Consider the following 22,408-nt stretch of genomic DNA (forward strand, 5'->3'; position numbering starts at 1 on the left):
AGGCACACGCAGCGGTGAAGAGCTGTCGGAGGGGGAGAGGAGGCGCACATTGTTGCACAGGAAGCGGCAGAGAGGGGAAGGGTAGATTTTAAATAAATTATGCCAGCCAGATGGAGAACAAACCGAAACCAGTATTCACAGGGCGTGAATATTTGACTCATGCACACCTACACACACGGCTGGAAAGAAGCCCGCGTGGAGCTTTCTCCGCTGCATTGCTGATGTATGATAATCTTTCCCCTCAGTCAGAGTTAAAAGAGCAGCCGGGCAGGGAAGAGACACGGGGAGCTGCTGCACCTGTGTTAGCATTTAAACACTGAGTTTTTATCCTACCTGTGAAGCCATGTCCACTAGCTGGGGAAGCTTCAGATACTTTCCATCTCCCTCCTTCAGAAAGTCCAGTAAACTACCTGCCAGAGTTTAGAAGACTACTGTCAAGAGAATCAATACATCCGTCTGCAACGTGTATAAAGACAACACCAAAATAAACAGAAACAGAAATAACCTGGAGGCACCGCGACTGTTAAAAAGTGAATACAACCCTTCAAATGAACTGTGATGTGTTTTTAAAGGCTGCTGGACTGCGGGGGATCCAGTGGTGCAGGGGTGAGCAAGTTGTTGACTGGAAGGTTTGTGTGTGTTTAATGGGGTCAGATTAAGAATGAAATACTTATTAAATGTTGATGGAACTATCTGGCTGTTCTAATCACAGTTCTGTACCAGTTAATGAGTTCAAATTTTACCTTTTTGCTGCTCTTGTTTAACATCTGCTCAAAAAAATAAATCAATCAATCAGAGTGAAAGGAGTGGCTATTGATCGCTTGGCTTAAGTATAATCTGTGTGACAGCTCTAAAAAGAGCTCTGAGGCCAGGGATAACATTATATAAGCTCTGAAATAATTTGCATTTACTTTTCTGAGGTTAAAAGATAAACAGAAGATCTTTTATAGAAACACTCTAATAGAAAAATTGACAGACACAAATTATTATTCCAAGAGGACGTCAGTTTTTTTTTTTTATTCTTTGAAAGGTCTGTCGATATTTTCACTTCTAAGGTTTACACAAGATATGTCAGACTTCCTGCCTCACTCTTGGAGTGGAAAAAAAATGTATTTATCTCAAAGCTGCACTCAAACAAGCTCTGCATAAACATACATTTTCTTGCCGCTCTGACTCTCTATGCCACCACAGTGGATTTAAATCCAAATAAACAAATCAATTTGTGCTTGAAGGGAAGATTTTTCAGCTTTAATTCAGAGGTTTTACAAAAATGAATGCATGAAGTGTTTGGGTATTATAGCCATTTTTTATACACAGTCTCCATTTTCAGACAACTGACTGAGGAGCAGTTTCGTGGCCAGGTGAGGCGAGCTCTCCTGTTATTTCATGCCAAATGAAGCACACATCTGAAGTTGATTCAAAGTGATTGTCTTTTGATTTTTAGTGTTATTTTAACTACAAGCCCCAAAGAGACGTCACTGCAAACAGTATGGGCACGTTTGGCTGGCTGTTCCTAAACAGTTTATGGATGAAAAAAAAATGAGTCACAGCACGACTCTTTTATAATATACTTGAATGTTTTAGATCATATTATATTATCACTAACAGAAAATTCATCATCATCTACGGAGATCAACCACTCATGACTTCTATGGCGTTCCACAGGGCAGTTGTCTTGATCCATTATTTTTCTCCTTATACATGCTGCCACTTGGAAACGTCACCAAACAGCAAAACATTTGTTAGCATAGTTGTGCAGTCGATACACAGCTATCTGTAGAGCCAGGCGACACTGATTTAATGAGCTTTTTAGCACTGTGTTTAACATATGAATGACTGCAAATGCTTTAAGACTAAATTTCATTTCTTCATTTCTTGGCTCTAAAACCAAACACAATTTGTGTGTTTATTTGTGTTTATTTCTGATGGACTGTTTGTTTATTTAAATGTCTGTTTTCATATGGGTTCATATGCTTTAGTTCCTGTGAATCTCTTTGGAACCTCTGTGTTATACTGGGCTATACAAATAAATTTAAGATATACATTCTTTGTGTGCATCGTCATAACTTCTGGTTTGGAAACTGAACAGTTCTTACCTTTGCCCATAAACTCAGTAACAATGTATATGGGCTCCTCAGACACCACGGCATAGAGAGGTACCAGTTTGTCATGCCTCAGTTTCTTCATGATCTGAGCCTCCTGCAGGAAAGCCTCTGGAGACATGGTGCCCGGCTTCAGGGTCTTGATCGCCACCTTAGTCGTACCGTTCCATGTGCCTGAATATATATGAAACAAAATGTGAATGATCACTTATTTACTTTGCAAAAGTAAATACTTTGCTTGAAAGATACAGAGGAAATACACTTCCAATTCATTAAAAGACTAAAAGGCCCATTTTCTAACCCTTTCACGTGATTAAAAAGTCAATCCTAAAATCACTTGGACCTCTGGCAGGGCTCCCATGTATGGAGAGAACATGGCAGCTGAAATAATCGGCCACTTCCTGATTGAGAGCCACTTACTCACGCCCTGCTTACATACAATAAGCCAAGGCAGGAGATCTACTGCTTTCGTTAGAGGGCTGAGCTTCATGAATGAATCATAGCGAACAAACTCTGCATGCACGCACGCAAGCTGAAGGACAAAGTAAGACAATGATAATATCTATAAGTAATAACGTGAGGTGGGGAGTGCATAGAGAACATCATCTAAAAAAACAAAAACACACGAGCAGCACGAACTGCAGCTGAGCAGAAAACCATCACGAAACCACGAAACAGTGAGTGACAGAGAGGGATTCCTGGGATTGCTCAGTGGAGGCTTGCAGGTCGAGGCTTGCTGCAGGGCAGGCTTAATTAAAGACTCAACGATGAAAGAAGAGAGTCGTGTTCACTCAGAGGCCCCCGTCTCACAAGCAGGCCAGTGAAAAGAAGCGTAGGAAGTGACCTGTGATTACTGGAGCTCTGTGTGTGTGTGTGTGTGTGTGTGTGTGTGTGTGTGTGTGTGTGTGTGTGTGTGTGTGTGTGTGTGTGTGTGTGTGTGTGTGTGTGTATGAAAACCCACAGGAATCTGTAATCAGCTCTGACATCAGTACGTGTGCCGGTGAGGCAGCAAAACAGGTCCACTCCTGACGTTAAAACACTAACATAAATCAGTGTCATTTGTTTTTCACATTAACTCTACATAAGTTTCATATTCATGCGCATATAAATCATGCACATTGGGCATGTTTGTAGGCCCTAATGACTGTGTGTGTTTACGTCCACAAAGTTGTTCCTGTTCTTCACTAATTCATAAGTGTTTGTGTCAAACACCTGGACTACAGCGGGGATTTATGTCTGCAAGTTGTTAACATCGGAAGTACTGCTCGAACGCACGGAGGCCACTGGTTTATCGCAATGTATCCCTTAACATCGCCATCTACAACCCTGTTAATAATTTCATTAATATGAAAGTGCAGAAAACAGAATGCAATGACCCACAAATCAAATCCCATATTTAATTGAAAAGGACACAAAGACAACATATCAAATTTTTAAGACTTTTTCGAAACGCCGCGGCTCATCGTGGTCATGTTTACAGCTCTGCTTCATCACCTCGTCCTCAAACAGCAAATTCTTTGGAAACATGGCTCTGAGTAAAGTTCCTGTTTCTGGCAGCCTTTCCAAGTATTTCTGACATATTTCACACAATAACTATTCAGCTACTAACACATTTACGTAGGCGTTTACTGTGTCGGGAGTACTTTTGCAGGGAAACATCCTCTTTTTCTGTCTCTTTGTGGTTTGAATAAACTGAGTAAATTTGAATCGACAAAAAGGGAGGGGAAAAAAACAGCATCTGTTTTATATTTTCAAATGTTATCTTGCTCTGTTAGAGCAGAAATGGATCCAGACAGATGCAAGACAGCATCTTGTTTATTCAATTTGTACACGCATAATAACAAAACAATAAAACCCCAAACAAACAAAAACAAAGTTGTTCCTCCTTGGCAAGAATTCCCCTTCACAGTCAGGATGCTTCTATACTACTACTTCCTGTATACAGGGAGTGCAGAATTATTAGGCAAGTTGTATTTTTGAGGAATAATTTTATTATTGAACAACAACCATGTTCTCAATGAACCCAAAAAACTCATTAATATCAAAGCTGAATGTTTTTGGAAGTAGTTTTTAGTTTGTTTTTAGTTTTAGCTATTTTAGGGGGATATCTGTGTGTGCAGGTGACTATTACTGTGCATAATTATTAGGCAACTTAACAAAAAACAAATATATACCCATTTCAATTATTTATTTTTACCAGTGAAACCAATATAAAATCTCCACATTCACAAATATACATTTCTGACATTCAAAAACAAAACAAAAACAAATCAGCGACCAATATAGCCACCTTTCTTTGCAAGGACACTCAAAAGCCTGCCATCCATGGATTCTGTCAGTGTTTTGATCTGTTCACCATCAACATTGCGTGCAGCAGCAACCACAGCCTCCCAGACATTGTTCAGAGAGGTGTACTGTTTTCCCTCCTTGTAAATCTCACATTTGATGATGGACCACAGGTTCTCAATGGGGTTCAGATCAGGTGAACAAGGTGGCCATGTCATTAGTTTTTCTTCTTTTATACCCTTTCTTGCCAGCCACGCTGTGGAGTACTTGGACGCGTGTGATGGAGCATTGTCCTGCATGAAAATCATGTTTTTCTTGAAGGATGCAGACTTCTTCCTGTACCACTGCTTGAAGAAGGTGTCTTCCAGAAACTGGCAGTAGGACTGGGAGTTGAGCTTGACTCCATCCTCAACCCGAAAAGGCCCCACAAGCTCATCTTTGATGATACCAGCCCAAACCAGTACTCCACCTCCACCTTGTTGAGTCGGACTGGGGCTCTCTGCCCTTTACCAGTCCAGCCACAGGCCCATCCATCTGGCCCATCAAGACTCACTCTCATGTCATCAGTCCATAAAACCTTAGAAAAATCAGTCTTGAGATATTTCTTGGCCCAGTCTTGACGTTTCAGCTTGTGTGTCTTGTTCAGTGGTGGTCGTCTTTCAGCCTTTCTTACCTTGGCCATGTCTCTGAGTATTGCACACCTTGTGCTTTTGGGCACTCCAGTCATGTTGCAGCTCTGAAATATGGCCAAACTGGTGGCAAGTGGCATCTTGGCAGCTGCACGCTTGACTTTTCTCAGTTCATGGGCAGTTATTTTGCGCCTTGGTTTTTCCACACGCTTCTTGCGACCCTGTTGACTATTTTGAATGAAACGCTTGATTGTTTGATGATCACGCTTCAGAAGCTTTGCAATTTTGAGACTGCTGCATCCCTCTGCAAGATATCTCACTATTTTTGACTTTTCTGAGCCTGTCAAGTCCTTCTTTTGGCCCATTTTGCCAAAGGAAAGGACGTTGCCTAATAATTATGCACGCCTGATATAGGGTGTTGATGTCATTAGACCACACCCCTTCTCATTACAGAGATGCACATCACCTAATATGCTTAATTGGTAGTAGGCTTTCAAGCCTATACAGCTTGGAGTAAGACAACATGCATGAAGAGGATGATGTGGACAAAATACTCATTTGCCTAATAATTCTGCACTCCCTGTACTGTTTACTGTAGTCCTTCTAGAAGCAAGCGTTGCCACACAGCAGCCATCTTGAAATGCCTCCAGGCACTTATTCAAGGACTTGTGCATCAATAAGGATTATAATAAGGGTTTATACTCCTACCAACAGCTTCCATTCAGGATTCTTTCAGTAGCATGTCTCTTTATTATGAAGTCTCTGCTGTTTTCAATCCCCATCTCCATATTTAACAAAGACATAAAAGTAGCGTCCTTGCTGTCAACCAATTGTGCAGGAATCAAAAACTACAGCCATCATTGTCACATAACATCTGGAGGGCATGTAGATGAATTTTGCTTTGTCACTCTTTAGTGTGAGTGAGCACAATGAAAGATTGAAGCATTGGTTTCTGTGCCTGCAGGGCTGATTTCAATAAATAATATCATTCATACTGTGTGCTTGAGTATGGCTCTAGTGGCCTCTTACCCATCCAAACTTCTCCAAAGCAGCCCTGTCCCAGTTTGACCTCCAGCCGGAGTGACTCTCGTGGGATTTCCCAGGCATCCTTAGCTAGTCCCTGAGTTTGCGGCTTTACTGTGGGACACACAGTCGTCAGCCTGTAGCACAGACCATCCGCATGTTCTACACAGGAAGAAGTACATAAAAAAAAAAAAAAAGAAGGGGAATGAGTGAGTGAGTGAGTGAATGAGCTTTGATGCGGAGTGCTTTATCCACATGCAGTCCTGGCCACCAGCAGGTAGCAAACTAGAATCAAATCACAACAGATTTGATCCCCGTCCCCACACCTCACAGAAAAACTTTATTTCCAACATGCACTCCAGAAATAATCTGATTTTCACCATAATAGTATCCCGTGTTTTATTTTGATTTCAACTACACTAAAAGGCAAGAAGATCAAGGTTCTGGGTTTTTGTTTTTTGTTTGGCAGCAGCAGCAATCGCTACATCATGTCCTGCTGGAATTCTGCACACAAAATAGGGGAAAACAGAGGAATGAGTGGAAATCCAGCCTGTATTCAAACACTGAGCAGTTAAGATCCAGTGAAGATTTTCTCACTTGTTCCTGACTTTCTGTCTCCAGATCAAAGGCTACACTGCTGCAGAGCTTTGAGCCGTAACAGTTCTTTAAAAAAAAAAAAAAAAAAAAAACCCACACAGCAGCGAGTGATTTCTATCAGTTATGTGGAAAAATGCGGTCAACACAACCAGAAACGCAGTCTCTTTTAACAAACACTCTCTTTTAAAATAGATTTTCTTACAAGTTTAACAGGATTTGTGCAGTTCGCAAAAACAGTTTGTACTGAATGTGTTTACACACCATGCGCTGCAGTCGCTTTCTTTTAAGATACCAAAGGAGACCTTTAGAATGACTGTTTATCAATACTGTGCAGATTTCAGCTACATGAGACAGTTTTTTTTAAAAAGTGAAACATTTTTTGTATTCATGGCCTCCTCTGGCTTAAGTCCCAGTGGGTTAAACTTTTTTTTTTTTAGAACCTCGTTACTGAGTTACTGAGCTGTGACCGCGTCGGTGAAAGCGCTGCTTGTGACTAGTTCAGAATCACCATAGCAAAAAAGCCTCTGTAACACGCATACATATTCAACACATAGATCTGCAGCTGAATAATACATTTCCCACTGTGAGCACTGAATCTGCTGGTCTACACACTGTATGGAGCCAGAGTAGGAGGCAGGGGACTACTTGCAATGCTAAAACCCTTCAAAAGAATAAGTCTCTATGGTCTCAGTGACTTTTACATCACATCTGCCCAAATAACACCACTAGGCTTCATAAAACATGCATCTGAAAAAAGGAAAGAACAAAAAAAATAAATAAATAAATAAATCTGTCCAGTTATAAACAGCACTTTGTCTAAATGCGTTCCACACGTAAATAAGACGCCCGAGTGTGCAGAAGATGGGCAGCGTACCTGTGTAGTGTTTCACCAGCTTCTGTAATGACTCAAACTGCGCTCGTGTCGTGATGTAATAACCGCCGTTGTCCAGCTTGCGGATCTTGTAGTGTTTGACGTTGTCTCCCTTTACATCGTCCCAGTCACGGATGGACAGAGAGTACGCACCTTAACAATCCACAGAAATGAACTTAGATGTGTTGCTCGGGAAAATAAACACTCTAAAATAACTAAACCGATAAGAAATAAAAAAAATATTTAGCCACAGTCACAGATGAGCCTACAAATCTCATGAAGTCGGAAGGTGAACAAAGACATACAGATAGATCTATGGTTCTATTTTACAGTAAACTACACAGTAAAGTGATAATGGTGGGTCAAGTGACAAAGCATTACAGCCATTGGTATAGCTACGCTGCTAGTGTGTCCAGTTAGAGAAGGAAAATGAAACACAAAAGTGCCAAAAATTTCAATCCACCAAATGAGAACTTGAAGCACCGGATCTCAATATCATCCAGTATTTAAAAATGCTACACTCATTCCACGAATCAGCAGGTATCTGTGTTCCTGTGATGCCCCCAGCACTCTATAGAAACATCTTTCTAAATAAATTGTTAGAAAATGTGACGGGGCAAGCTAACACTTTGCTCTTGTGTCCAAATAGAGTCACTTATTGGTCCAAAAGAAGAAAATCGTCATGATGCTAAAGTTCAAGTTTAAAGGGAAAGGGTGACGTCTCTATACCCACGCCCATCTTTATGTCTGTTATAAATCATCCTACCTTTAGTCGTCTCACTCTCTCGTGCCAAGAAAGTTCCCCGCTGGTTTCCTGGAACCAATAAATGGCGTTCTGCATCTTTGCGGCCCATTTTACCAAAGTACCATCTGCCAAAAGAAATAAAGTCAAACAATCAGTCACAAGAGGAGAGCCCACTGTGATGTACTGCACACAATTTACATTTTCTCCTTCATATAGTAGGGATATGTTTTGTAGTGATGTGACAATATATTTGACATCAACCAGTTGACAGGTATTTATATGTGGAGTTAACATTATTGCATTGAAAATAAGACAGGGGAAAAAATATAAAATATAATTTAAGGTAAAATAATAATCACTTGTTTAAAACTTTGCTTCAACAAGCGTTTTGCATGTTTCAATTTATAGTCATGTGAAAATAAAGTTATAAAAGATTTTGCAATCCTTTTAAAAACATATACCATGCTTTAATAGGTCAAAAGGTACAACCACCTTTAGCAGCAATAACTCGAAGGACTCATTTTCTGTACGACTTTATCAGCCTCTCACCTCATTGTGGAGGAATTTTGCCCCACTCTTCTTTACAGCGTTCCTTCAGGTTTGCATCTCAATCAGCTTGAAGTCTGGACTTTGACTGGGCCATTACAAACCTGATTCTTTTTATTTTCAGACATTCAGTTGTAGATTTGTTACTGTGCTTGGGATCACTGTTCTGTTGCACGACCCAATTTCAGCCAAGCTTTAGCTGTCGGACAGATGGCTTCTGACTCTAGAATATTTAGGTATATAAAGACGAATTCATGGTTGACTCAGTGACCAAAAGATGAACTGAGGGGTCTACTACAGAGGAGGTTCAAGAAAGCGAGGCTTTTTTTGAATTAGCTGGCTCGGCAAAATAAAAGGCTCCAGTCAGAGGACATGCACAGTGTGGTTAATCTTGTGTTATAATAAAACCCTTCAGGTCCTGTGACCGCAAAAAAAGCTCAAATCATCACGCCTCCACCACCGTGCTTGCAGCTGGTATGATGTGTGTTTGTTCTGATATGGTGTGTTTGGTTTTCACCAAACGTGACGCTTTAGCCAAATATCTCTACTTTAGCTCACCGCTCTAAAGAACATTGGTACAGAAGTCATGTGGTTTGTTCAGATGCAACTTTGCAAACCTAAACAGTGCCGCCATTTTTTTCCTTCACCTGGCATCCCTTCTAAACAAGCTATACTTGTTCTGTTTGTGTATACAGTGTCTGGGCTTTGTTTGCAATTTCTCTGAACATCGCACGGTCTGACCCTGGGATCAATTTGCTGGAACAGCCATTCCATGGTATATTTTCTATTTTCCACTTGTCTCCCAGATGTAAATAACAAAAATCTAAATTTTCTTGTTTGTAAGGCTTACTTTGCGAAGTTCAATCAAAGAAATGAGTTTTTTTTCTTTTTCTTTTTTTTGCTTCATATACTAAAATCCTGCAAACTCAGTCACAGTAAGTTATTTTTCATGCTAAAGGCAAAGTTGGGCAGGTTTACCCAGTTTTTTTTTAATTTAAATGAGCAGTTTAAACCTCAAACATAAGTGAAAATGTGAAAATGGCCAACAGCTAAAAGAGAAACTAGGCCACAACTGTGTAAAAGCAGCACAATGTTTCTGTCACACAAGAAGAACAGAAAAGAGAACGCCATCGGCTCCTGTGACAATACATGGCTTCATTGTTTAGACTCTCTGTTGGGTGAGGAACGGGAAAATAACAAGAAGGGACAAGAAAAAAAAAAAAGAGACGTGGAAATAAAAGTTGTTGGATGACAGAGAGAGGCAAAGATACTATGTTTGGAAAGGCAATTGTGTGAGTTCTTACTCTTCAGCCTGTATGGAGTCTGCTGGAGCCACATAGTTACTGGGGATATAACCTTTCTGCCCTGTGTTGATGGAGCGCGCCTCCCACCAGTCGCCTTCCCTGAAGAGAGAAGTAAATTAGAAATCAGAACCACATAATACAAACACAAAAGTGTGACTTAAAAAAAAACTATCCTATTCCAAAAGAAAGGGAGCTGGTATGAAAGCATACAAAGGGGGAAAAAAGACAGAGAGAGGTAGGATTATACATCATCCAAAGACGTCAGCAGTCTGAGTCATCAAAATGTGGGTGGAGTTCAGATGCTGAATGTTGTTGGTGTTTTTTTAGTTTTTTTTTTTTTTTTTTTAAATCAACTGAAACTAAATAACTGATATATTATATATAGTATTAAATGAACAGATCAAGAATACAAAATTATTTAATAAATGATGACTAAAATTAGCTTTTTTGTAAAAAAAAGAAAAAAAATTACTTGTACAGATGATAAAAACATGTTTAAAATAAATTTCAAGGGTTTGAGTTTCTTTATTTTAATTGCAAACAACTGACAAAGACTTGTGATGTGACACAAAGACCACATATTAAGCATTTAGTCAAAACAGGAAGTCAAGCTCAGCTTGCGATCAGCTGATAACAGCTAACCTCAGCAGGAAGCAATATTTAAATAACTCAAGATCACCTACAGTTACTGCTGTTGATGCAAACCCATTTGGAACCCACCCTTAACCCAGCTCTTCCTTTGCATGCATTACTTAATTAAAACCCCAGTTACACAGACCAGATTGGTCGGCAACCAACTGCTAACCATAAGCTGCAAATGTATTCCTGACCGGTTGATGGCGGCTGGTAGTGTGAAAATGTTCGCAAAGAGATAATGTGGTGCTGCACCAAAAATTTTCTAGCAATTGCTCTGGTCGCTAGTAGTTTTCATGGAAGACTGCAACTTGTCTGCAAACACTCAAACTACTCGGCAAGTGATAGTGAAACTGAAACGTGAGGCATAAAGCAGGAACAGAGGCCGTTTGACTTCAAAGTTTCAGAAGGGAGGCACAGCTTTTACTTTGATGGTGAGCGTTTATCTTTTCCAGTTTGCATTGTTCTTTTTGAAATTGCACTATCACCACAAGTTTCCTTAGCAACCAGAGGTTGCCGTGGGAGGCGATGGACTGGTTTCCAGGTCTGTGTGACCTGTGAGTCCTAACAGAAGTGGTCCTGACTGAACTACTTTTTGAGGGAAGTCACTGGCAGAAAATGGGAAAGTAATTTGTTAAGGAAAAGTTAAATTACGCCTCAATAACATTATAAGGCTTTGGAGCATGACATTGTGGGAGGGGGCGTGGCCAGGATTTTTGGTTGAGGCGCCATATTTGCAGGCCAAACAAAAAGCTAACAATTGAGCGGAGCGAAAGCACACAGATAACATCAGCTATGGGTCGTACTTGCTGTGTGGTCGGTTGTAATGTTAGATTGCATGACCGGCAAGGGAATAAGCTTGAAAATGGTCTACCTTTTCATTCTTTCCCCTCCTGGAAGCAACATGTGGGATCTCAAGTATCGGATGTTACCAAACGAAGGCGTCAAGCCTGGATAGCAGCAGTGAGACAACCTGATATCCAGTTCTCTATTATCCCCAGATATCTGTTGGTGTGCTCCATCATTTCATTCCAGTAAGTTCATATAAGTTCATATTGCTCTTTATAGCCTATTAGTTTTATTTTCAATGTGCTCTGAGGTCATAGCGTAATAGAACAAACATCCTAATGAGTGATTTTGAGGATCTATGTTTTGCTAATTATTTGGCGTTATTGCAGGCAAACCAGCCTATGAAATGGATGAAACAAATCCTGACTTTAAGTGACAATAATTGCACACACACAATATGATATGGAGATTGTGCAGTTCATTAATAAATGTCTAATCTACGGAGGGAGGGGGGAAATCAATCGCGTTTTACTCGCAGTACTCAAGTTGACTTACCTTTGTTTGAATGACAACGTACTCACAACGCGGAGGCTTAAAAACAGCCAAATCTTGAACCCTGAAATCTTGTAAATTGGATGTGTGCCTCCAGAGATTTATAATTCCGAAACTGGTTCGCCATGTATGCACCGACTCCACATACAACAGGGGTGGGCAATTCCAGGCCCCGAGGACCAGTGTCCTGCAGGTTTTAGATCTCACCTTGGGTCAACACACCTGAATCACATGATTAGTTCGTTTCCAGGCCTCTGGAGAACTGCATGAGCTAATTTAGCCATTTAAATCAGCTGTGTTGGTTCAAGGACACATCCAAAGCCTGCAGGGACACCGGCCCTCGAGGCCTGGAGTTGCCCACCCCTGACATACAAGGTACGAGAAGGTATCAGGGTAGGGCAATGGCGGTAGGTCATCAGGGTTTCTACTCCACAGCCATATTTCATACGTGTCCACATTACCAACGCACTCTATTTTTTCCAAGTATCGTCTCTTCGCATCTGGACGCAATCAGTCTCTATCCCATCCCTTTTCTTTTGAGCTGCTTTTAAGCATGGTTCTAGCAATCGTCCACCACAGTGTGCTTGTTTTGATTCGTGACCTGCAAATATGGCGCCGCAGTCCCACAATACATTGGGCCGTTATATCAACTCCAAAGCCCTATATAATGTTATATATGCTTTTTCTATTATTTAAAAAAAAAAAAAAAAAACAAGTAAAACTGATTGGAAAAGAATCAAAATTTTCTAGAACGCTAAAATAAGCAAGTAGCCACAATTACTAGTGTGTTTAACAGCAGATGTGGAGCTTAAATTAAAAGTGAAGGAAGAGAGAATCTGTCTGAAAACCTTTAGCCAATCTGTACTCGTCCCACCTCTTCTCTAGAAGCAGATGGCATTTTCATCACCGCAAAAGCAATGTGGACACACACAGTGGTAGGATGGGACGTGGAACGTGACAAACAAGAAAAGCAGAGCACTTGGCACGCCGCCTATTTTCACACCTGAGCACATGTGGGGTACAAGGTAAAGCTGCTGCGGCAGGTATTGAGTGACATATTTCTCCTTCCAAATCATGATATCCTTACAAAGCACTATGAGAACTAACATGACTGATACTGAATTGTCAAATTCAAGACTTGAGTAATCCACAAAATAAAATCAAAAGAAGTAAATGAGCATTGGTTTACAAAGCTAATTGGTTTGTCAATACTCTAATGAGCTTGACCTTCAGTGATCATCAAAGCGCCAATAATAAGCATCCTTTTTTTGGTATAATGTCATAAATTTAACTGCATGTTTTTCTTTGGCAAGAGAAAAATCAATGGACAGTAAACAGATGGCCCATTAAAGGAACCCATTAACCCAGACAGATCTCGGCCTTAATATCAGACCTGAATACACTGAAGGATTAAACACACACACACACAAATCCGCCTAGCATTTTGTCAGTGTAAAAAGCAAATATACTCACGTGTTGTTGATAATCTGAAAGCGATCCCCTTTTTTGAAAGACAGATCGTCTGCCGTCCTCGCTTCGTAGTCGTACAACGCTACAAAAAACGTTACACCACCTGAAAGTGAGAGAAATTTAAACGCCTGATTCCTCTAAACACACACTCATTTTGATCGCTCTTTGTTACAGCCTTAAATTACAGATTAATACAAAGGTAAGATGGAAATATGGCAGAACACGGTGAAATATTGTTTCAGATATTTATTTTCCTTGCTATACCACCAGAGGTGGTCTGCATATACACCTGGCTCTCTCAGCTCTGATTTATTTTTAAGAATTCATCAGGGAAGCAGAATATTCCTCCTAGCGTTCTCAAACTGAGTGGCATCACCTCAAATTAAAGGGAGGTCATTTAATTTTTTATTCACAATAAAAAGAACTGACAAATGATGGAGTGCAGAGAGACAACGGGACTCAGATATGTTTATCTTGGAGAGAAAATTAAAAGGGCTGTATTAGATGCATAGGAGCCCCTCAGGCCACAGCATCATGAAAGAGCCATGAAGGGAATGAGGGATGTGTGCGTGCTTTAGGAGGCAACATTATGCTTTGTTGCATACATTTCCTGCATAATTTAAATATAAATCCACTCAGAGTCATTCTATGACCGACACACCCTTAATTCTAAAGTCATTCTAAGTCTAACTAGTGTAGGAAATAAAAACGTTCAATATGCAATTTGCATTTACTAAAGCCACTCAATCCAGTCCATGTTATTGTTTTTCTTGGCTCAGGAGAGGCCATGCCTCTGCATTGCTTCCCATAATACAGACCTATTTTGGGTTTCTGTTCAGCAATGATGTTTTGGCTGACTCGTTTCAAATGTCTCATTTGCATAACATCTGCTGCTTATAACGTCCTCTGCATAACAAATGATCAACTGAGTTTATTCTAAAGTTGTACAACAGTTTGTGCATCACACAATAGAAAGGAAAGCTGTTCAAGTCATTCATTTATAGCTTCTCTAATACATAAATCTATGAATACAGAATATGTTGATTCACCACAAACTAACCTGAGATGACACTGGGAAAGGGACTGTTCACAGCCACTGAAGTAAAGGAGGTGGAGGCACCGCCAAAGGGTGTCATGACTGAAGACGTCCCGCCAAAGGGTGTGAGGCCAGCAGCATGACTGTTGTAGCTGTTGTTGTGAGCATTCATAGCAGGTGAATGACCCATCATTGTAGGCTCGGGCCCATAGTGGCCCAGGAGCGAGCTGGCCGGAGTGGCATTTGAGTTGTCTGGTCGGTACTTCAGAGCCGGGCCCTTGTCCTCTTTACTCCTGACACAACCCATCGTCAAGCCTGCGAGGAAGAGGAAGATTTGACGATCAAATACCAGGATACCAGTAGCCCAAGAAAGATGCTTTGGGTTAAAGATGCTTTTGTCACCCTTGTGGTGTAAATGCAATGCTGTTAACTATAAAATATGAAACACAAATGATATAATTTCCAAAAAATGTGTCCAAATTAGGCAAATTTTAAAAAACAAAAACAAAGTACAAATCTGTGAAAAATATCTGTAACATGAGCCACCATCCTTCTCGCTGGATAAAAGAAATTTATGCTAAACACCATAAATGTTGACTTGATAATAAGCTTTGTCATGAGGGCTGAACTTGAATGACACAAATGAACAGAAACTACTATGTTGTTCATCATTAGCCTAAAGCATTTTGGAGGGTTTCAGCCTGACTCTAGCATACAGAAAACAAGGAGTGACCTCACGTGACTTTACAAGTCCCGACAAAACCTGTCAAGGCTGCACAGCAAGAAACGATTCCAGCCTACGGGCATCTCTCCCCTGTGTTCACACTACACTGACACAGATTTGAAAGGGAGAAAAAGCCCTTTGGCATTCAGAGCTGGTGCTCTTCCCTCCCAGGCTTACTGATACACATGACTCAGTGAGTTAGTAATGTGTGTGTGTGTGGTCCAGGGATTACTCAAATTGTGAGGACCTGTATCTGTTTATACAGTCACATTATGGGATATTTGAAAAAAGTAATATTTTGGCTCATATCTTCAGAATAAGTTCCCAATAAGCCCCAAAAAGGAACTTTTAAATGACTGTACTCAGTGCAAGCATACCAACCACACCTGCCCTGGAGCAGTAAACTGGATGCTCGCATTGTGCATGAAATGCATGCTGGGATAAAGATATATAAAAGCATGTACATGGCAGTTTAGCAGTCTAGTCTGCACAGCGTATGATCTGGGCTCAAATTAGGAGAGTGTGTGATCGCAAAGAAACGTATTCGGTGTCTGAGTATGAGAGCTCGTGTGCGTTGTCAAGGGTTGACAGCATCCTCTACAGTGCCTGCTCTGTTTACTCATTTTTCTCACCTTTGACCTCTATGTCAAACTACTTGTGTGTATGCAGGTCGAGTGCATGTGCGCGCGCACATGCGCGTGGCAGCAGAGTGAAACAAGCTGCCACTACACAGCAGATGGATGCTCAACTCCAAGATTGCTCCAGTTTCAGTGACTCATATCCTGGCATTTGTAAAATGTTACAACATAGTTTCAAGTGCCCGTAAGTGAAGGGTCACATTGGTATTTGTAACAGAATAGCTGAAGTGTGCACTCATCCCTTATGATACCGTTAATGCTGAAAGGATTTGCATACAACTGTTACGGGTTTAATCAATCAGCACTTGGTGGAGATAAAATTACTTGGGGAAAAACTACATTTTCAATCAGTCAAATCTTCAATTCACACATAAATAATATGTGATAACACACAAAAAAAATCATAAATCCATCATATTCACAAAAACATAATCTAATCACTACCCTCTCCAAGTTAATCAATTAATTCCAAATTAATTCCAAACACTATCCATCTCATTTTATATAAACTGTTTTGATTATGCAACCTATAATATATTTATATGGTATAAATAAATATGCCAATCTAATACACAGATTCAGCTTCATAAAAAGATGTTATATTTATTTATACATCATTATAAGTTGTTCTAACCACATGTATCCAAAAGTACTGTTTTTTTATAATATGTCATTATAAATGGATAATCGTTTGTAGAATCTACTGTATAATCGCATATACTCTCTGATAATACTAACAATAATTATGTTAGGGATCAGTGGTAAACGGCAGAGCTGTGGCCAAAGTGAGTTGGCATGAATGAAGATATCAGATCATGGTTGTTTTTCCCGTCACACTTTGCGCTCATTACACTCGGTCAGAGAGACTGAGGGAGAAGGGAGGAGGACGCTGGTTCAGTGCACGTCCTAAAAGAATGAGTCACAGTCCCTTCCTCACAGTGAGAACTACAGTTCATCAATTTAAAACCATCACGTCACATTCTCAGATACTAAAAGCCAATGTAACTGGTACTGGGTGGGAAACTGAAAAAAAGCTGGATCGAAGCATCTTTAGCTTTAGTTGCTGATTTTACTTTTAACTTGTCATTCAAATGTCAAAGAAAAAAAGATAATGTGTGTTCAAATGCTGGATTATGGTTGAGTGTTTGCCTTGTTTTCTGTTTTGATTGGCTTAAATCACATGGGTAAACTTTTTCATTGGTGTGTGACCTACGGCTGCACGGGCTGTAAATGTTTTAATAGTGTGTTTATCAGATCTGTAACATTAACATAATGGGTTCATTGTTTATACCGTATCTGAAGCCAAAAAAATTCACAAAAGTTTTCAGTGTCTCAGATATTAGGATTTCCAGTTGTTCTCTACCGCAACGCTATCTTTGTATTCCAGACCACATGACGCGGTTTGAAGACACTTGAAATCTGATAACTATGTGCAAATTGTGAAGTTGAGTGAAAGAACAGCAAAGTGTTCTTCAGTCATTAAAATGGAACAAAAGTGGTACTTCTGACTAAAGAAACTTTCGCAAGCTTGCAGCGTTTCAGTTAATTAGCTACAGTTGACTACATTTGCGAGGAACATGACTGGTTGACTAAACTTTAAGTGATCTTTTTTTCTCCTCCAGCTTGTTAAGACATTAGCTGTGCGAGTTATCATTAAAAGTGTGAATCTTGTAATTTGGAAATTGCAGACTTTCAAAAGCCTGAATAAACTTCAGTATTTCTGTAAGCGAAAATAATAATAATAACCCTAAACATACCACAATTTAAGCCTAATTAAGGGTTATATAAGTACATCAAATCTCTTTTAATGTTCCAATTTGAATTAGTATCTTTGTTCTGAAGCTAGTTAAGGATTATAGCACTTAATATGTGAGCGGCTGAGTCAGGTGAAGTTATTCTTCTGTGCTAAGAGGTTAGGCTGTAGCTTTGGTGGCTCTGAGCTTTGGCTCCAAGGTTAAGTGGCCTTGAAGCTAAAGAAACACTGTTCAGCAGTCACCTCCCATTAAGTAACAAAACACCCGACAAAGAAACTGCAGCACAAATCCCCTGCTCGGCCCGTTTGTTGTTCTCTATGAATAAATGAGCCCTAACACAACGACTGCACATTTCTCTTTGTGTGTAGCTCAGTGCAGCTCTGCACCACAGAGTAAATAAAAGATTGAAAACATGCCGACTGTTGGGAATAGCGCCAAAGGAGCCCAACACAGCCTGATCGCAATCGCAATGTGCAAGCAGCAAGGCAGCGATTATATCAGCAACAAAATCAAAAGCTACACTGCACTGAGACCTAGAGCGTTACTGCTGTTAACCCTTTGAGCCTTTCTACTTAAAATCCAGCTAAAGGTCGACAGCGACAATAAACAACAAAGCAAGCAAAAGACATTAGACGCCCAATTTGTTTCATCAAACTGGGACCAACTGACTTTCTCGGAACAAATAAACAGGACTCACGGAAAGCTAATGCTGAGCAAGAAGAATCAGACCTGAAACAATCAATATTTATATTTATACTGTACTGTACAGTTAAATTCTATTTATGTGTCTGGAGCAACAATGTTAGAAGAAATCAAATGCAAATATGACAATTATAATGACATATATTACTAGAAATCACGAGGATGAGTCAGCTGCTTCTCAGAATCCAGACATCCACTGCAGAAGGAGGTCTAGCTAACAGAAGTTTTAGCACAGACGAGATAACCAGCTGGTGACAGCAGCATGTGAGCTGTGTGGGCACGGCAGCACTACGACTGGCAGTTAGTTAAAGTCGGTTATTATCAAATGCAAAAAATAAAAAATAAAAACTAGATTAGAAAACTGTTTTGGAAAACCAAATATGCTGGGATAGAAAATAATATTCTCCAGATTCATTTTTTAAAATTTGTCTACTAAATTACTAGTATAACAAAATACTTACGCAGATATTTCAATGCAGAAACTCTATACTGCTAGCAAGCTGACCAAAAAAAAAAAAACAGGTCCAAGTGGATTTTATGGGAACAATGATTTTTATTTTGATGCCACCAAAATGTACATTTGCCGTTTAGGCCTCCCCTTTAATGCTCTTAATGTTCCTAATGTGTGATGGATCTGAGCTGTGTCCAGGTCAGTTCAGCACTCAGCCTGCTCCGCAATGGAGTTGTGTTTTTGTAATGAATGACATCATCTTCCTAGGCCTTTCCTGAAAAAGAAACCACACAATTGGCAGAATAAGCTGCTCGGAAAACCTATATTGTTGAAGTCCTTCAAGTGCAAGCCTCACAGTTTGGCAAATATCTCGAACCAGCTCTGGGCACTTCATTGGTTACCAAGACATATTCACCCAAAATAGACTATAAAAAACAAAACAAAACAAAAAAACCCAAACACTTGATACTTTTACTGACTTTCTACCAACAAAAACATAACTCACATTTAAAGTCACATGCCTCTCTTTTATGATGTCCATGATTTTGTTTAGCAATAATGGAGCCTCCACAGATGTATAAAGATGCCATGTGCACTAATGCACCTCCATAACTTATCAATACTGACTTTTGAACATTGATGACGCGCTTGCATATACTCCCCACTTCTGTGTTTTTTCTCTGGAAGCTCTGGGTTCCTTCTCATTCATAAAACAACACACAACATCAAACTGTTGCACAACTCTTAATCACAAGATCAAGTAAAGAAGTAAAAGTCAGATTTTTACCAGTCAGATTTGCTAAATACTAGGAATCTTATTTTCGTTGGCATTTTGTCACATTTTCATGAGAAACGGGAAGTGTTACTTCTGATTGGATCCATTCCAAACTCGTCCCGCCTTTCTACAACACTTAATTAGTTCTGTTTGGATCTCATCTCTCCAGAACATGTTGGCCTTGACAAGTCTTGATACATTACATTATATTTTTTGTCCTTGTGCATTAGTTTTTATTTAGTTATCCTCTTGTTTGAGTTAGGAAAAAAAATGGTTGTTGACAGAAACTATGACTAACATATCATTATCTAATTTGTTATACTTTTTTCCCCATTGCACAACCTTTTTGGTCTATTGTTTCACTTCCCCACCTTTTTTCAAAACGTGCTGCTTCATCTGTCCGATACACAAAGTGCAGAACCTTAGAGCTGACCTGGAACAAATTTGTGAAAACATTTCTGAAAAAACATCCAAAATTCTGTTTGTTTTGGAAGCAGCACTTTAGCCTGCCGCTAATAGCATAAAAACTGATGAAGAAGAATGCAAGTGGCATGTCTACTTTAAGATGAAGGGTCAATAACTGGAAAGATGAAGACCAAATCAATTTAAATCAGTATGGATCACTGTATCAACATAAAAACAGATTTAAAAAAATCTAGACAAAAACATGGCTTTCTCTTGTGAAGACTACCGTTTTGTTCCCAAAGTCACAGATATGTTTAAACAACCTTTGCTGTTTATACCATTATGATTTCATATTATTTGCTCTCTAAGACAGTAATGGATGGATAACAAGCCTGAGCAAGCCCGAATGTCAAACTGGCTCAACAGCCACAAGTTTCACTTTAGATCTCAAGAATTGGCTTGAAGCAGAATCTAGACATAACACAGCAGCAACTTATCAAATACAAATCTTCAACGATGCCTTAAAAACATGTGGAATGTGATTCCTTTAGAACTGGAACTGGCTTTTCTACTGTCCGTGTCAAAATATGCCCCAACATCATTGGAGTTGTCCATCATATTCTGGTTCAGTTCTTTCTTGGGGGGGTGTCACATAACAAATGAACCACCCAGTTTTTCTTTAAAACTTAAAACTGGGAAATGTGCGCTGAGAAAAGGCAGAAACTTCACCTCTCCCTCTGGCTTTCTCTTTTGTCTGCCCCCACCTTTTGTTATGGACAAAGAGAAAGGATTTTGTGGTGCTCCCCCACAGATCACATCAGAATCCCCTGAACTATACGATCCCATGCATATTCCTACAACACCAACAGCACAAAAGCTTATAAGGGCCCGGAACTGTTCTTACAGTGGCACCCAACAGCCAACTATCAATCAAATGCTCCAATTAAATATTCAAAACAACCAGATGGCCTCATAGACAAACATTTACAAGTACAGCTGGCATGAATAGAAAATGGTATCATTACAACAGCTTAGCCAAATCATTGTACTATACATCAATTGCAGTTTTGTAAAAGGAAAAAAAAAGCCCGATAATGCATGTCACAAAGATAAATATTACTACCAGTGTTTTCTCTAGTGTGACAAATCTGCCAACAGCAATGACAGCTTAAATCGCCTTCACAGCAAATCAAATTACAGGCAGATTACTGTATCTTCTCTCAGATGGCTTCCTAAATGAGGCTGTTACACACACAATGAGTTTAGCTGAAAGAAATGTGCCATTTTTCTGGTGGTTCCAAGGGGCACGGTAAATGGTGCCTCAAGCCCATACAGTGATTTGGGTCATGATCTGATTTAAGATGGATAATGTATAGTGCATGCTACCATTGTGTTATTGCCCTGTGCAAACTATACATTCTAAAAAACTCAATTTTTCGTGAAGCTGAGCTATAATTTTTTTTTTTTTTTTATTTAAGAAATGGGAGTATTTTGTCAGCTCACAAAGGACGTCTTAGTCCCATAGTTTCTCAAAAACATAACATAACAGCGATTTTGACAAAACTGGGCATGCTGATCTGGCATCGGCCTGATCCTGTCTCAAAAAGTTTTACTAGATAATCAGCAACACTGCAGTGCTTTACAGGCAGAACTATTTGTTCTACAGTTTAACAACAGGAGCAGCTAGCAAAAGAGCTATGCTCAAGTTTTGCTACAGCGTGAAACCTACGTTGTGACCTATGACATAACCACAAAACCCTCTGAACTCTATGCTGTAACCTGACGCGCTCCTATAGAGAACCGTGATTACACGTCAGGTCAGCACAGCCCTCAACTATTGTGATTAGCCTGTTCAGCACCGTCGATTCTTCCTATTCAATTCTGGCTAGTTTTTTGCCAGTTTTTTTTAAATTATCAGTAAGAGAATAACAATCATCACCTCAGTATAAAGAACAATAATCGTAGCATCAATATAAGGGCTTACAAATGTTAGCAGATTCCTGCAGGCAGATTACTAAAACTATCGGAATAGAAGAGATCGTAAAAAAAATAAGTACAACAGGAATAGACAAATACAAATAGACACAAGAATGAAAAAACATATTAATCTTGGCATTAAAAAAAAAAAGTCTATCGACTGGCACCACTTGGAACATCCACAGTAATTAAACAAGCTGTGCACTACACATCAGCATAGGTGTGGGCAACATCATATCATGTAACGAGCCTATGATCTATGGCATTATGAGTTAGAATATTCAACTGGAACAATCCCCAAAAACTTCCAACTTGAAAATTCAAAGACACCCTACCAACACGGACATCACCATCCAAGATGGAAGCAGTGCTTGCAAACAGCAGTAATACTGCTAAACC

The 22,408-nt window shown here is 39.8% G+C and overlaps 1 protein-coding gene across 1 annotated transcript in view; it reads right to left on the bottom strand.

Moving 5' to 3' along the window:
* Positions 1-22,408, bottom strand: part of yes1 (YES proto-oncogene 1, Src family tyrosine kinase) — a 33,527-nt gene that overhangs the window by 5,119 nt on the left and 6,000 nt on the right. The window contains exons 2-9 of the mRNA XM_085255912.1: positions 14,608-14,898; positions 13,551-13,650; positions 10,104-10,202; positions 8,275-8,378; positions 7,512-7,661; positions 6,047-6,202; positions 2,097-2,276; positions 334-410 (exon numbers count right to left, since the gene is read on the bottom strand). Coding sequence (XP_085112038.1) covers positions 334-410; positions 2,097-2,276; positions 6,047-6,202; positions 7,512-7,661; positions 8,275-8,378; positions 10,104-10,202; positions 13,551-13,650; positions 14,608-14,890 — 1,149 coding nt within the window. The 5' untranslated portion in view covers positions 14,891-14,898. The remainder of the gene's footprint in view (positions 1-333; positions 411-2,096; positions 2,277-6,046; positions 6,203-7,511; positions 7,662-8,274; positions 8,379-10,103; positions 10,203-13,550; positions 13,651-14,607; positions 14,899-22,408) is intronic.

The sequence above is a fragment of the Mchenga conophoros genome, linkage group LG18 (genome assembly GCF_057382185.1).
Source record: "Mchenga conophoros isolate Kocher_MC1m ecotype Shallow Benthic linkage group LG18, M_conophoros_male_GT1.1, whole genome shotgun sequence".
Classification (NCBI taxonomy): domain Eukaryota; kingdom Metazoa; phylum Chordata; class Actinopteri; order Cichliformes; family Cichlidae; genus Mchenga; species Mchenga conophoros.